General features: G+C 39.9%; 1 protein-coding gene across 1 annotated transcript in view; it reads right to left on the reverse strand.

The window, feature by feature from the left end:
• Positions 1 to 16,574, reverse strand: part of atad2b (ATPase family AAA domain containing 2B) — an 83,393-nt gene that overhangs the window by 15,073 nt on the left and 51,746 nt on the right. Inside the window, exons 25-26 of the mRNA XM_044106466.1 lie at positions 14,305 to 15,015; positions 12,810 to 12,940 (exon numbers count right to left, since the gene is read on the reverse strand). Of these exons, the coding sequence (XP_043962401.1) occupies positions 12,810 to 12,940; positions 14,305 to 15,015 (842 nt within the window). The remainder of the gene's footprint in view (positions 1 to 12,809; positions 12,941 to 14,304; positions 15,016 to 16,574) is intronic.

The following is a 16,574-nucleotide window of genomic DNA, read 5'->3' on the forward strand; positions in this document are numbered from 1 at the left end:
ACACCAAAAAGTTTAACTTATCCCTTAAAACCGGCTCTTTGTTTTTTGGGTTTTTTTTAAGAGCTTTGGCTGATTTTAGATGCAGTAGAGACCCAAAAGGGAGTATAAAAATGCGCAAAATGTGACTTTTTGCACAGTATGCCTTAGGGTATTTAGGGTTAGTGTACTCTTAATGGATTTTCAATGAGTACTTGTTTACAGTAAATAAATAATGAATAGCATATAAGTGAGTTCATTTTTTCCCCTGATAAACATGCATTTTTACTTTGTTACTTGAAATTTGATTTCACATTTTGAGGCCTTGAAATTGCCCTCCGTCTCTTTAACCTCTAGAACCCAGAGGTTCTAGAGGTTAAGAAGCTCCTGCTCTTTCAGCAATTCATCACGACAATGCATTCCCATTAAACCAGTCTTAACCGTTCTTAGGAAGCTCGGCTGGAGAGTGAGGCTCCGAGGACGAGGTTTGTGGAAATAGGTGGCGCTTTTTGAGAGCAAGTTTAGGCGCCTCCCCATCGTTGCCACGGGCGATTCGAGGATTTTCCAAAAATGCATGAAGGAATCAAAGCAACACTCCAAGTGAGTTTTTGATGCGGGAATAACACCATAACATGCATCTCAAAAAAGGCGATTTTACATTTTAATATTTTCCCTTGTAGGAACGTCGAAAGCTCTCGCTTGTTTAGCTTCCACTTCACAAAGCTGCACTAGTTTAGATTGGTTGATCACACATAATCCTGTTGAATATGTTTTAGTTTGGTGTTGAAACGTGGCAAAGTGTGAAGACATCCAGAGAACTGCATTACAGTGTCACGACTGAACTCCGCTACTTTGCTGCAGCAGCGTAAACTTGTCTCACTTTCCCCAACAAAATGTGTTTCATAAATTCACAACTTTATGGCTTTGAGAAGAGACAGCGATTTACTCTTGTGAAATGTGTAAAGCGGCCGCTGTGATGCTGTCTAAGTTTTATCGTGTTGCACACAAAAGCTTCTGCTAAACAAACAAGCTGTGAACAATCATGCATGAAGACAGTAGCCGGCTGTGATGTAGCAGAGGGTCTACTTTGATCAATGAACGCGTTTCTGGCTTCACCGACACGACTTGTGTGTGTAAGAGCTGGGGAGTCTTCCTCGACGCTGACTGAGAGAAAAAGGTTCGCAGGCAGTAGGGGGCTTGAAACCCAACAGTTCCTGTCACCAGGGACACCACTAAGCCTTCGATATCTGCCTCGGAGAGCACAATTCCACTCCTCCTTCTTGTTTTCCTCTCTTTTTCCACGTGAGGCACCACCAAATAAATGAATTATAAATGATTCCGGTTTGTTTGTTGCTATAAAAACCAGCGGAGCCTACGAGGCCGGAGGTGGTACGTGACGGGGGGCAATTTGCGACAAAAAAAAAAAAAAAAAGACGTCATGGGAGAAAATAGTACCTCTTTTAGTGGACCTGGTCATAAAATACAAATAAAGGAGTTGTTTTTTTTTATCTCATCGGTCATTCAGAGATTCAGAGATTAATTTTGAACAAGTCTTTATTAAAATGCTTTTATGATCAATTATGCAGGGAGATGTGTATCAGTAACTAAAGTAATAATTAATGTAATGTTATTTGGGAACAATAGATCAAATTTAAAAAAGCCAAAATGAAGATATATGGAGTAAACATTGAAAGAGTAAATGATTGTAGATTTCTTGGGGTCATTGCTGATAATAAAATGACAAAGAAATCTCAAATTAGAGAAAAATCCACTAAGTAAACTGTCGTAAACTACATTTACACAGTGTTCCAAATTATTATGCAAGTGATATCTTCTCAGATTTTCTGAAATGACGGTCAGTATAATTTTCAAGTCATGAACTATTACAGTATAAATCAAATCCCCATGAGAACAGAATTTTTTTTTTCAAAAAAAAAAAACTCAAAATGCTCCAAATTATTTTGCACAGCAGATTTTCTAAACATTTTATGGATTATAAAAAACTGCAAACGGTCATTCTTTGAATGTGCAGCAATAAGTGTTCACATTTACTGAAATCAAAAGCTGTTTCAATCAAAAACATCTTAACAGACGAGTTACATGTTAACATAGAACCTTCTTTGATATCACAGCTCAATTCTTCATCCATTGAACTTGTGAGTTTGTGGAAAGTTTCTGCTTGAATTTTTCTGCAGGATGTCAGAAAACCTTCCCAGAGCTGCTATTTTATATGAACTGCATCCCACCCTCAGATCTTCTGCTTGAGGAAAATCTGAAGGTTCTCAATAGGGTTGAGGTCAGAGGTCAGAGGAGCATGGTGACCACATCATGAGTTTCTCCCCGTAGCAGCCAATGACACAGTGGTATTCCTTGCAGCATGAAGATGATTTTGCTACTGAAGGTTCGGCTCGTCTGTTTGAACCATGAAAGAAAGTGATCAGTCAGAAAGTCCATATTCTTTGCTGAGGTCATTTTCAAACCTTCAGGGACTCTGAAGGGTCGACCAACGATTCTCTCCACATGATTTCAGCCCACAGCATGACTCCACCACCTCCTTGCTGACGTCACAGCCGTGTTGGGACTTGGTGGCCGTCCACCAACAATCCACTACTGCGTCCATCTGGACCATCCAGGGTTGCACAGCAGTCATCAGTGAACAAGTGTGTTTGAAAATTAATCTTCATGTACGGCTGGGCCCACTGCCACCATTTCTGCTTGTGAGTTCTGGTTATGGGGCCCAATAGTAGGTTGATGCACCGCAAGCCTCTGGAGGCTCCAGCAGCTTCAAATAACTGTTTGCTGCATTTTAACAGCTGCTCTCTTAATACGATGAATTTCTCTAACAGAAACCTTCCTCATTTTGCCTTTATCTGTACAAACTCATCTTTGTTCTGAATCAACCTCAAATCTCTTCACAGTATAACGCTTCAGTTTTTGTTAAATATCTATTTTCATACCTTGTCACTACACTATCTGATGACTTTTGTCAGCAGAGATCCTTTCTCTTTCCCATATTACTTGAAACCTGTGGCCTGCCTAATAATGTGGAACATCCTTCTTAAGTAGATTTCCTTTAATTGAGCTCAGCAGACAAACTAATCAACCAGCTCTCTGAAATTAATTATAGTGATTCAAAGAGCCCTGGCACACAATACCATCTATAAATTTAATAGCACAACAAAAAATGAAATCTTTATGACACTTAAATCCAAATTGCATAATAATTTGGAACACGGTGTATATTCAATAAAGCCAGACATGTCCTGGAGGAAACAGCTCTAGAAACTAGTAACCAAGACAGAATATAACCAAGTTAACAGGAGGACTAATTGATTGGATGATGCTACTGCTGGAAGACATTGGATTTAAAAACAAGTTTATATATCTACCCACTTCTTCGAATGCATAAATAAAATTTATTGTTGTTCTTTTACTTTCCTCGTTTCAATTTATTTTCTTTACATACAATTGTTGGTTATTTTATTACAATAATTTCAATATACCTTTTTCTTTAAAAAAAAAAGCAAACCAAACAAAAAAGAAAAACCTACTGAATCTGTAGCTTTAGACTTCAGTGTCTTCAGAGAGATGCTGAAAAAAATGTAAATGGTGGAACTCGAGTGAAAAAAGAAAAGGTCAAATGAAAATATATGGAATAAAATAATAAATCAAAATGTAATCATAGTCACCACCGCAAAGATCAATAAAGGAGTTACTTTTGATCAATACGGAGCTCGGAGACTTTCAGAGGGTTTCCTGGGGATCGGGCGGATCGAATCCTTCTAGATTATTTCCTAAAGAAATAATCTAGAAGTCAATCCGAGTTTAATAAGTGTCTTTCCTGGTGCATTTGAAAATTAGATTTAGCGAGAAGACCTTGGCTGGTGAACTGAGCTGACTGATAAAGTTTATCCATCTATCCAGCTCAGCACATAGTCAAAATTAAATAAAGGGGAGCTCAGTACGTTTACACCCTTACGCATTTATGGAAGGTTAAGTTCTACAAATCAAATATGGTTAGAGAGATGGCTCAAATATAGTCGTTGAGAGAGAGAGAGAGAGGGAAAAAAAAAAAAACTAGCGAGAGCCACAAACTGTTTTGGTCTTCTGAAAGAACGTAATAAAAGAATACAAATAATCCATGGAAGCAAAAAGATTTTTCCTTAGATGGATGTGGAAACATGTAATTGTAAAGATACCAAGAGATCCAACATCATCAGTTAAAGAAGAACGTGTTTTCCGTTTTGCTCCTCGCATGTGGAATGTAATCTGTGTAATATTTATGTGTGCCGCGGTGTGAAAAGTGTTGTTTTGAATCATGCTGACGATGCAATAAGGCTCGCAGACAGCCCATGTATTGAGAATATGCTCCTGGAATTTATATATGTATATATAAAAATGCAAACAGAATGAAAAGGCTGGAGAAATCAAACTCAGCAGAAAGGCTTAAAAGTGCTGGAGGTAAATGTTTGATATAGAAACACATGGATAAAAAAAATCTTTGGCCCAACAAATGTGGATATCAAATCTGTTACTGCAAGAAGATAGAAGAGCATTCAAAAAAATATATTTTTGCCCCCCCGGCATAAAGAGCAGAGGTAACATCACACTGTGTGTGAGAAAATATCTGTACAATGGGATTTGAGTTAAAATAATTAGATTTAACATTTTAGCCTGACTTTAGCATCATCCCCCAATGATTAGTGCTAGAAGTGAGGCTAGACTTGCTGAAACAGAAGTTCCAAGTCTTTCCCTAAGGGAATGTAGATTCTGGTCTGTCAAATTTCCAAAAGGGACATATTTCCAAATCCACCATGTTCCCAAGGAGATAGAAACAATAATATTGCAGCAGGTTTGTTGTACACCATTCACTTCCTCACTGGCTCAATGAACACCAGAACATACAGTTTCCTCTTAAATAACATCCTAAATGTCAGCTTTGTCTTTTCTTTGCTGACATGCAAAGCGTTTTAGTCAGATTAGTTAGTTTCAGTAACGACACCTACACTAAAAGGTGTTTCTCACACTGACCTGATGGCGCTTCAGTATGGTGCATTCACTGACTTGGAAGAGATCAGACCTTTTACTTTCAACAGCAAGTCACAATAAGTCACTTAAATAGAAGGCGTGGCACCAAATTCCAACCAATGGAAGTTGAAAACACAAAATTTGTTGACCAAAAACGTATAAGTGACTGACTAAAAAGGTGAACAATAAATAAACCAATAAATACCTACCATTTGAAAACCCTCACCTGACGAGACAACTATATTCTGTGGATCGGCAGGTAATTACTTTTGAGTTTCATTAATAGGACCTACTTTCTCAAACCTTATCAAAATACAAAGCTCAATATGCTAAATGATCAAGACAACATAGGTCTGAAAGCAATAACGACAAGGCAATAATGCCTTCAACCCTTCAGTCTGCTGCTTATGCATTAAACGTGAAAGCAAGTTGACAACGCTGCTTTCCCTCAGCCTCCCACTCTACCTTTCTCTCAGCCTGATTGGTTTACAAAGCGTTTACTTCCACACGGAGCAACTGCACACTGACTGTTCGTCAACATGGGGTCGGCTTAAAGAGAAGCCAAGCGTTCAGAATGCCATTTTCATGAACTGTGCGACTAATCAGTAGTCCCAGATCTTAAGATTACACAGGGAGAAGGCGGAATAAGTCTCAAGAGGCGCAAGTGTTGCGAAAGGGTGTAATAAGTCAAACTGTAGGTTTGGAGAAAGTACAGCGAAACGAAAATGGCAGCAATAAAAGATTTCTACGATTACATTCAAAGGTGTTGTCACACCTGGCCGTCACACATGAGGCCAGGGGAGCCGCAGCGATGTGACCAAATCAATATGCAAATAGCAGCACTGTCAACAACATCAGGCAGAATGAATGTAGTGAAAAGATGCACTTCAAATGCTATTTTATTGACAACCAAGCACTGCTATTATGCTGTTTTCTTTTTAACAGACATGTGGCTTGGCCACTTTGCCAGAGGGGCCCCTGCTGTCATTAGAGCTAAAAATGAAACAAGATGACAAACTGAAATAGCTCCTCTTTTTTTTTTTTTTTTTTTGCTGACAGGCTTCTCTAAAACAGGAAATCCTGACATGCTTTTAAACGCTACGCATTAAGCCAAAAGACTTCACACTGTTCCAGCCACCAGGAACACCAGCGTTTTTGTCATTGCATAAAAGCACCATAATCTGTGTGTGTGTTCTTTGGCAAAATGCAGCCCCAAAAAAAAAAAAAAAAACAGGTCCTAGATTGGATATCTTGTTCCTGAGTTCTCATCTGCAATCCTCAGCACCACTTCTCCGGGGCCCATCTGCGGACAAGTGTCTGAATCTCGATGAAAGAAAACAGCTGAGAATGAGAGACGGTGGAGGAGGGAGAGAAACAAGCAGCGGGATCCATTTATTCATGCTGGGGAATTCATTTTGATCCAGACAGCATCATCAGCATCAAGCGTCATTTCAGTGAAACTGGCAGCAACAAAAGCTTGATTTTACTGACCAATGAGAGCAAATAATGGCGCCACGATGAAACAAGGCTCTCTCTGTCCAACGGCAATTCATGGTGAGGTCTGTTAAACTAACCTCTAATAGTAGTAATTGTGATGAATCAACTATTGAAATAATCGTTAGCTAAATTAGCAATCGTTTAATTGTTATCTGGAGTGTTCAGACTTAAAAAAGCTCATTTGTTAGAAGAATGAGCAGTAATTAGGTCAAAACTGTGCAAAAACTATATAAATTTTGCACTTGAGATAAAAAAACAAAAACAAATCTGTCTGCATAGCATCAGCTTCACCCGGATCAAATTCTTAGTTGCATCTATTTTTAGCTGCATCCTTTGCTACAAATGTTCAAGCGTAGACTAAAGGAATGCTATGTTATTGTATTTTTCTCAATACAATTTTTATTTTCAAATTAAAAAAAATTACATTTATTTGCATCTCTTAATGCATTTCTAATATATAATTTTTTTTAAATCCGAACAATGTAAAGAAAACAAAAAAAAAGGAATCTGACTAATCAATTACTTGTCAGAATAACAGACATATTAATAGATATCTAAATAGTCGTTAGTTGCAGTCATAATTTTATTCACAAATTTTTATGTATTTGTGACGGATCAAAACAAACAACCGTTGCATGTTCATGTGCAAGGATGGTCAAGTCAAAGTCCAGACATTAATTTAAATGAGAATCTGGCGAAATTCACGGCCCCGTCTCCATCCAATCCGACTGAGCTCGAACTTCTTAGTGGAGAAGGGCCAAAAAAAAGTCGGTCTCTAAATGTCCAAAGCTGGTGAAGACGTACCCAAAAACAATGAAAGGAGGTTCAGACATAAGCCACACATTTCAGAAATAGGCATCATTTTTCTTTCCACTTCACATCACATGCAACTCTATTGGTCTACGGCAAGAAATCCCAATAAAAGACATTTAAGTATGTGGCTCTAATGCGACAAATGTGGAAAAAGTGCCAGGAGTCCAATTTTTCTCTCTCTCTCTCTCTCTCTTTTTTTTGCAAGACACTGTATTTCAGAGTCTCTTGAATCTAGTTAAAAGCCAGGAATAATGAGCCCTCCACAATCAATGAATACAACTGGGGAGAAAAGGAACAGCGTGCCTCCCACTGCAGGCCCCAACACAAATCAGGCACAGCGCCAGCTCCGGTCCTGCCAGAAAAAAATAAATAAATAAATTTAAAAAATCTGCTTAAACGGTGACTCTCATCCTGTGCACCGGAAATTCAATTTGTTCCATAAGCCCGGGAAGAAAAAAGCAATTATTCACAGTCCACACTATTCACAATCTGCTTCTTTAAGATAGATCCCTTCGTCTCCCATGCTAACAAATAAGCCCCCAGATTAGTGGTGTGTGTGGCGGCCGGTTGAAGAACAAAGATTAAGCCGACTAAAAAGCCTGTCAATCAGATTGAAAGATAAATTCAGTCTCCGTGAGACGAGCTGCACCCGCCCCCTTCCCCCCCACAGTCCCCGCCCCTCATCTTCCTCGCAGGACATGTGTAAAAAGCCACTAGATAATGGCTTGATAGCTGGATGTCACTTCGGAGCATGTAGGAGTGGACTGAGCACATGTCAGAGGAACACTTCTTTTACACCAATTACACTACACAGAGCTCTCAAAAACTAACCCCCACATCTGATCAGTGGGAAGTGCTGTCAGGGGAGCCCGCTGAGCCGAGGCTCCAATTTACACTTGGGGTATTAGGTGGGACCCTAGCGTGACAGTGCAAAGCACCAGCCGAGACGCTCCCCGCGACATCAACGTCTCCCGGCCACGAGGGAGGCAGATCGGGCGGCGCCGACAGTTGCTCATGTTTGAGTCATAGCCTTGTTTGCTTTGCGTTCCTCACAAGAGCAACACCTGCTGATGGGGAGTGGTGAAAATGGCCTGCTTTGGTAATTGGGTCCCTGCTAAATTCAAAAGACTCAATGGTTTAACGCTAGATGAGGTTTTGACAGACGCTGGCATCAACGCGGGATGAATGGAAAACGACAGGATAAGCTTATACTGGGGGGAGGGGGATGAAAACTTATCAAGTATTTTTGTCTAGATTCTAGTGAAAATGGTTTAGAATACTTGAAACGAGACCAAACTAACTTACAAATAACTTTTCAGGAAGACATATAAGTTTGTTTTAAGTCGATGTTCAGCCTGGTACTTTGAAACATGATGGGTCTCCACTGAATAAGATGAATGTGGCAAAACAAGGTGTTCTGTTTCCTTCTTCAAAGAAAACAGAAGAAGAAAACCGGCTTCCTCCTCCTAATTGAGGAAACAGGTTGGATTTAGAAATGCAGCGATCTTTTGTAAATCTCAACATTAAAGTAAGGGAATTCACAAGGAATATAAACAGACTGATGTTTACAGTAAATGTTTTATACTTTGCTAATAACTAATAAAATTGCTATAGACAGTGACATATCATCAGTATGTGGCTGTTCTGACTTTGTAGCCTGAACCTTGTTAAACTCAAAAGCTCTCGCAAACACAAGATGTGACATTGTTTTCACTCTAATCCACTCATTAATGTACACTTTCAATAAACTAATGTCTAAAACATTAAATCAGAGCTTATCCGCTCAAATATTACTTATTTTGAATGGATTGTAATATCTTGATACCTTGCTCATTTTGAAGTGCGCAATCTGTCTCGGGAAAGAATAGACGAAATGCTGTTTTTAGTCGGGTTTAATGTGTAGAACTGCTTCTGTTTGTGCTGTTTTGAGGAAAAGAGTTTCTGTATTTTACCGTAAATATTTTATTGTTAAGATGGTCGCAGTCGGCTAAAACCCGTGTCAGCCTCCGTCTGAGGGTTTTGTAGAGTTTAAAATTCAACGCCCGACACCACAGAGACAATCTAGAAACACCCAGGCGTTAACGAGAGACACCTTCCCCTGCTTTCCGAAGCCTTGTTTGTTTTTACAAATTCAAAACTGAATAGGTGACTTTTGAATTTCGTCTTTTCTATAATTCATCGAGGTAAATATTTTATTTGTTGGATTGCTGTCTGCCGGCGCGGCGCTACAGCGCGCAGTACGAAGACCCGGTATTCAGCGAAAATAACTCGAACCGTCAAATAATGTGGATTTTTAGAAGAGCCTGAACAATAGGTATTGTTGGAGGAGAATTCCTACGACGAATCCCACAATTACGCCTCAAACTGCGGGCTGCAATCAAAGTCCAATCCGCTTCTATTATGACCTTCAAGGCCTCCGAATGGAAGTAAGTTCAAATTCAAGCAAAAAGGAGCGGTGGGGTTTGGACTGCAGGTTTACAAAGCTACAATCTTGGTGGTATAACAGTTTTAAGACTCAATAAATCATATGCAAGAATTTCCATTTCAAGCCCAGTAATGTTTTCATGCTTCTGCCTTTCTCGTGCTTCTCAAGCTGTTTTAAGACGCACGCCGTTCTTATTACAATATTAATGAACAAAGGAGAGGGCAGGCTCCATAATTCATGGTTAGTTTAAAATTTAACCCTCGAGTGGATCTTATTTCATATCTATAGTTTATTCAGAGGATTCGGTTTTAGAAGGTTTTTATAAAAAAAAACAAAAACAAAAAAACATTTCTTTAGGTCTTAAAGGACACATTATACCAGTTTTCTTTTTGAAGACAATTTGAAGAAAGAAAAAAAACAACATTTGAGGGTCTTGGTAAAATGTCCATGACTAGCTTATACACAGTAGTAAGGTCCAACATCTCAGTTTTTTCATGCCTGCCCCAAGATAAATTTACGATGCATCACTCAGTTACAATCAACAGCTTTTAAAGAGCACTATCGCTTTATGAGCACACCTGTAACACATCGAAACCAAGGCAAGAATCCGCAATAAAACAGAAAAATACAGCCAAAATACACCTTGATGGGGTTCAAAAGTGCTTACATTTCCTCCACAGTGCTTTGAAATTGCCTTCCCATACTTTTCATGTTTTTACGTTACAACCACAATCTCTTCCACAGCTCAGGAGAACCTGCTGACACGACAACGATTGGTGTGGGTAAGAACTAGACTGAACTTTCTGACTTACACGGAGGCCTGTCACGATAAATTGTTCCAGAATTTTTCGCGATAAACAATAATGTCGTTTTGAGACCATTTTCAAGGAATGTACCAGCAATGGTATAATAATGCAAGAACACGTTCCTAAAGATCAGTAAACTTGAAATTCTATTGAACAGTGAACACTGGAACTGGAAGACATTTTGAATATTGGAAAATACGTAAAACAACAGAAACTACAAATGAAATGGATTCTGAAGTCTGTAAACAAAATTGCAATTAAAAAAAAAAGAGAAAAAAAACCGATAAACTATGCAAATGGAAATTATAGCGGTCCCTGTAACTTATTATGCGACTAATTGGTTTATTGGTCGTTGCGACAGGTTTACTTACAGGCAAAACAATGTGGAGGCAACCTAATGGTGCTTAACACACCATCTAAACCAGTGGTCCCCAACCTTTTCAGTACAGCGGACCGGTCAACCCTTCGTTAATTTTCCGCGGACCGGTGGGGTGCGGGTGGTTGTAAGGATGGTGCGCGTTGTAAGGATCGAGACCGATGCACTTGTTTCTAATTCATTCTGCTGTATGTTGGCGCGCAAGACGTCACCGACAGCATACGGTTTAGGATTTTCAAAATAAAAGTTCCTCCAGACTCAATACATAGAACGGACATACTTAATTATTTCTTTGCGCGGCCCGGTACCAATTGGTCCACGGACGGGTACCGGTCCGCGGCCCGGTGGTTGAGGACCACTGATCTAAACCACATGGTGGTGGCAGCATAATGATGCTGTGATGGAGGCTTTCAGCTGGACAGGGAAGCTGGTCAGAGTGAACGGGAATACGAATGGTGCTAAAAACAAAGCAAATCTTGAATAAGACCATTTCAAGGCAGTAAAACTCACAAAAAAAAAAAAAAAGTTGCTTTCCAGCAGGACGACAACTTAGATCAAAACATGCACGTGTCCGAACCTTCTGCCAAAATCCTAACCTAAGTCCAACAGAGAACCTGTGGCAAGACGCCGGATTTGAGGCTCGCGGTTGTTCTCCATCTAATCCGGGCTCAAAAGATTTTAACCTCTCGATGTTGAAAGCTGGTAAGAGACATTTCCCCCCACCTGCCCCCCCAACAAACTCGCAGCTGTGACTAAAGCAAAAGGTTGTTATCCGAAGTGTTGACTATAGATGGGAAAAGAACTGTAAGGGTCCAGCCTGACCACAGGTAACGTCACTGATCTAACCAAGGTTAACAAAACATCAGATTGCTGTTACAAGTTGAGATGCCTAAAAATAAAAAAAATTTAAAAAATGAAATAATGAACTCTAAATTGTTCTGTCAAACTGCCGTTATAAGCCGGGAACTTCACAGTCAGTGGATTTGATTGCGTTTCCCACAGCTGTTGCTTATCTCTGTGGTGTCAGCTTCTGTCCGTGTGTGTAGGCGTGTGCGTGTGTGTGCGTGTTTAATGATGAACGCAGATTTACAATTTTCAGATCCTCAAAATAAGCCCCACTCTCTTTGTTGGAATATACGTAATTAGGGAGTTTAATGGTGGTGTATTATTAGTCCATTTCCTTCTGGAGTTAGTCAACTCTGAGCGCTGAATAAGTTAATAAAGAGCGAAAAGATGTTCTCTTCCAATTCTGAGGTAATGTGAAAACAGGACTAGGAAGTTGTGTGGAGGTGAAAAAGTCTTGGCTGGATTTTTTTTCTAGCTATTGACAAGGGCTTTATAATATACGCCCTGTCACAGGTAAAATAAGGGGGATAGTATACGTTTCAGAACAGCGAAACCTGCAGGGATTTTGTTTTATTTCTAATTATGCAACTATTATTAAATCTGCAAAGGCCACAGAATCTTTAACCTCGCTACATTTCCTTTGATACCATTCACTGCAATGCTAACAACAGTAAGTGATGTTTATTCTATTTCACAAAAAAATGAAGACGGAGGTGCTTTGGTATAAAAAAATTTTTGTAAAAAAGGGAAGGAATTGCTTTAAAAACAAATCTGTTAATTCCACTAAACGGTTAGAGCAGAGAATTTACAGTTAAGTTACAATCTGAGGAACGTCTGCGGTGAAACGACCTGAAATACCTGCAGCAGAGTCAACAAATCACTTCAATGGTCAGTTTTCATACTGAAGTCTCCACAGTTTTGCCTTGTGAACAATGAAAATGTAACGCTTTTGACGCATAATCGACTAGATCCTCAATTTTCCCTCCGTTCATTTGGCGTACTCATGCATCTCCTGTAGCAGGAAGACGGAGACGATAGTTACCAGAAGTCGCTGGTGGTCCACCACCACTGGAGGATAGGTAGGGGCCGGTTCCGCCTCTTCCTCCGTCCTCCCGGCCGATGCCTTCAGCGGCTCCGACGTGCTGCACTTGCCCGTCTTTTCTCGGGAACCATCTGCAACAAGAGCAATGCTGAACTGATTATAGGAAACATTTATGCGCCGTTATGAATGCTGCCCAAAAAAAAAAACAAAAAAACAAAAAAAACTAATTACTTGTTCTGTTAAAGATTGAAAAGCACAAAGTGGACCATATTTTATGGATCAAACAATCTGCTCTTCACCTTTTGGCTCTTTTCTTGCCCATTTATGACAATTGGAGGAAAAATATGTTACTTTGATAAAAAAAAAAAAACGTCCAAGCTCTGCCTGCGTGGGGAATGGAGGTGGAGTAGCTAAATTATCTCCAGAGACAGGAGCCACAGTTTGTTTGTTCATCCACTTGTGTGATCGTGCCATCCTATGACGGCTTACCCATATTTAACCAGCAGCATTCCCTCAGCCATACAGCTGGCCTCAGCTCAGCACATCGCAGACTGCACGGCCATAACCAAACACACAACTTTTGGTTCATTTTCTAACTTAAACACTAGATTTTTGTTTCAATATACCAAAGGGTCAAAAGGTGGGAGATGGGAAGGCTTCTGGAGTTCCTCGAATGAGACAGTTTGACGTTTGAACACGTAGCCTGAAAGATTTCTACTCAGTTCACAAAATGTTTCGAAATGATCCATTTTTAAAAAATCAGCCCCATGTAGTAAAGATGGAAAGAAAGTGTTGCGCCTCCAGGGAAGTATTATAGACGATAAATAATGGGCAGCTGATTCCAAGGCAGAACGTATTGATAAAACGTCTCAATATACTGTTAAAATGTGAATAAAAAACAATAAAAAAAAAAAACTTTTTTACCACTGGAGAAAAAAAGTGCCCTTCTGAATTTTTCTTTTCTTTTTTTTTTTAACAGTGTAATGTGTGGTGTGTAAAATCGCACACTTTAAAGGCAACCGGCAGTTCCAAGTCTGTCTTTATATATATATATATATATATATATATATAATTTTAATAAAATGTCACCACTGATTCTTAAAGTTAAATAACAGTAAACATCTTTTCACGGTAAAGTTATTTGGCACTATACAAACAAAAGCTGCTATGATTTGATTGATGTAATATAATTTAAGCATATATCTGCTATATTTTTGGTGCCATTTCTGTGGCCCTCTGGAGTCTAGGGGACCATATAAAAAGTATAAAAAGTTTGGCTCCCAGGCTTCGAGTTCGACATGTGTTCTACGAAAAAAAAAATGAAGCAAGGACAATGCATATGAAGTAAGGCGGTTTTATAGGATATAACGGAAAAGACGCTTCTTAGTTGCAGTCATTAAACATTATCTTGCATAAATACAGACTGAAAGCCGGGAGCCGTGAGGATAAAAAGGATTTCTGCACAAGAAATTGTGCAAAAGAGAAACACACGTACCTTCTTTCCCTTGATCCTCCTCAACAGTCTGAGTAACGGCGCCGCCATCCAGGGAATGCGGCTCCTGAGTTTGCTTACTCACATTTTTGTCTTTGTGCTCTTCCTGTTCTGGCTTATTACAGCCTTCAGCCGAGCTCGGAGGAGTCCTTGTGTCGGCCTCGTTGCTCCTGTTGAGGCTCTGTAAATCTACGCTGTCCATCGACTCCGTCCCATTCACGCAGTCCACTTGTGAAACCCGGAGACCCTCCGTGTGTTTAGGCTGGACCGGCGCATCTGACGACTTGAGTGTTTCCATCACAGGCTGGAAGTCGGCCCGCTTGGCCCGACTACCCTCCTCCGAGTTGGGCGGCGGCGTGCCACAGAGGCAGTGTTGTTCTGTGCGTTTCTCTGGGGTCTCAGCTTGCCCTTCTTTGGCCGCCATCGCCTCCTCCTCTTTGGGCTTTGCGTCTTTTCTCCCTTCAGCCACAATGGGGGGTTCGTTGGAGCTTTCCTCTTCTGTGGACGGGCCGTGCGGATGATGACCGTTGGCTTGGGGACCTGGAGTGTCACACGACGATTCCTCGTCCTGTGTCAAGCACGAGTCACTGGGAACGGCAGCTTCCCCCTCCGCCTCCTCTTCCTCCTCTTCTGTTCCTTTCTTGTAATTTTTCTTCTTGCGAATGATGCCGCGCTTCCAAGATGGCCGCCTGCAAATCTTCCTCTTCAGATGATCTAAGAGGAGGAAAACAAACAAAATCCAAGGCTTAATCAAATCCTCCTAACCTTCTTTAATGTTATAGCAATTCTTTATTTTATGTTTTTTCCATCAGCTTCAGATCAGTTTGCAGGTTTCACAGAGGCATGTCCGGATAAAGTTATACCCATAAACAATAATATTGTTGTTTTGAGACCATTTTCAAGTAATATAATGACAATGGCATAATAATGCAAAAACATATTCCCACACATCTTTAAATTCTAAGAAAAAAGTAACACTGTAAATGGACGACATTTTAAATATCTAAAATAAATAAACAGAACAAATTATGAAAATAGTTCTTCCAAAAATGTTCTAGTTGAGACCAGAGCACCGGACAGTTTTAGGTAGAAAGAGAGAGAGAGAAAAAAGAGGAAGAAGATAAATCATGTAAATGGAAATTATTGAGCTGGTTTTAACTTATTCATCAATTTATTGCGACAGGACTCGCTTCACAAACTCAAACTTAAAACTTTTTTAAGACCATTGTAAATGGAATTCACGAATGACATCTCAAAAGAAAAGTACAAACTTCGTCCAGATAAATTTGCACTTGCCCATGATAGACGAAAAACGCTAGCTAGCAAGGGAATGTTAGCAGTGAGTCACAGAACGCAATGAAGACGTCTGTGTGTGACTCAACCGTTTGCCTGACGGAAAACTGCAAATACAAAGCTTACAATTAATTAGTCCTAACTGTGACTAATTTATTTAAGGTCATCTTACTTTAAAAAAATAAATAAATAAAAAATGTACGACTTTCTAAGACCTTAGGTATGTGAATTTAAGACTTAAGACAGTGTCAAGTCTTTTGAAGACTGTAAAATACTTTATAGGTATTGTTTGATCTCTGCAAAATCAGCAATCACCCCGGTTACGTGCAACATTTAGCCCTCTTCATCAAAGGGAAATAAATAATGAGTACCAGGGACAGCAGTGGAGCTGTGTGCATGTATAACACTAATGACGGCAGATGTTGCTTGGGATTTTAAGTGGAGAGGCAAACCAAGCCCTGCTTTCTGGGAAAGGCCGTAAAGCTGTCACAGCGAGCGCGAATGTTAAACGCAGCGAAGCTTCAAGGCATTTGACTTCATTTGCTGTTTTTTCCGGGGCGCACACACACGCACACGCGCACACACACACACACACACAGACAGAGATGCAAAGCGAAGGATCAAAGTCAGAGTGAAGGGCAGCTGCAGAAAGAGTTGGAATAAAACCAACAATAGGAGGAAGTTTGACAGGGAACAGTTTTTAAATCAAAGGCTAATGATAAAGAAACAAAAGATTTTCTTTTTCCTTTTACATTAACAACAAAAACAACAGCACAACACTGCATCTTTGACACACACTTCTTCTATGTGTGCATACATAAATAAACAAATCCGCAGCCCCGTAGCATGACAGACTCATTAAATCTATAAGGTTCTAACCTTTCTGATCCTGTCAGATAGTGGGATGATCCAAGTCTGCCGATACGAGAATCAATAACGTGCTAAATGATCATGATCCCTTCAAGTAATTGTGAAAAGAT

Source organism: Gambusia affinis, linkage group LG22 (assembly GCF_019740435.1).
Source record: "Gambusia affinis linkage group LG22, SWU_Gaff_1.0, whole genome shotgun sequence".
Classification (NCBI taxonomy): Eukaryota; Metazoa; Chordata; class Actinopteri; order Cyprinodontiformes; family Poeciliidae; genus Gambusia; species Gambusia affinis.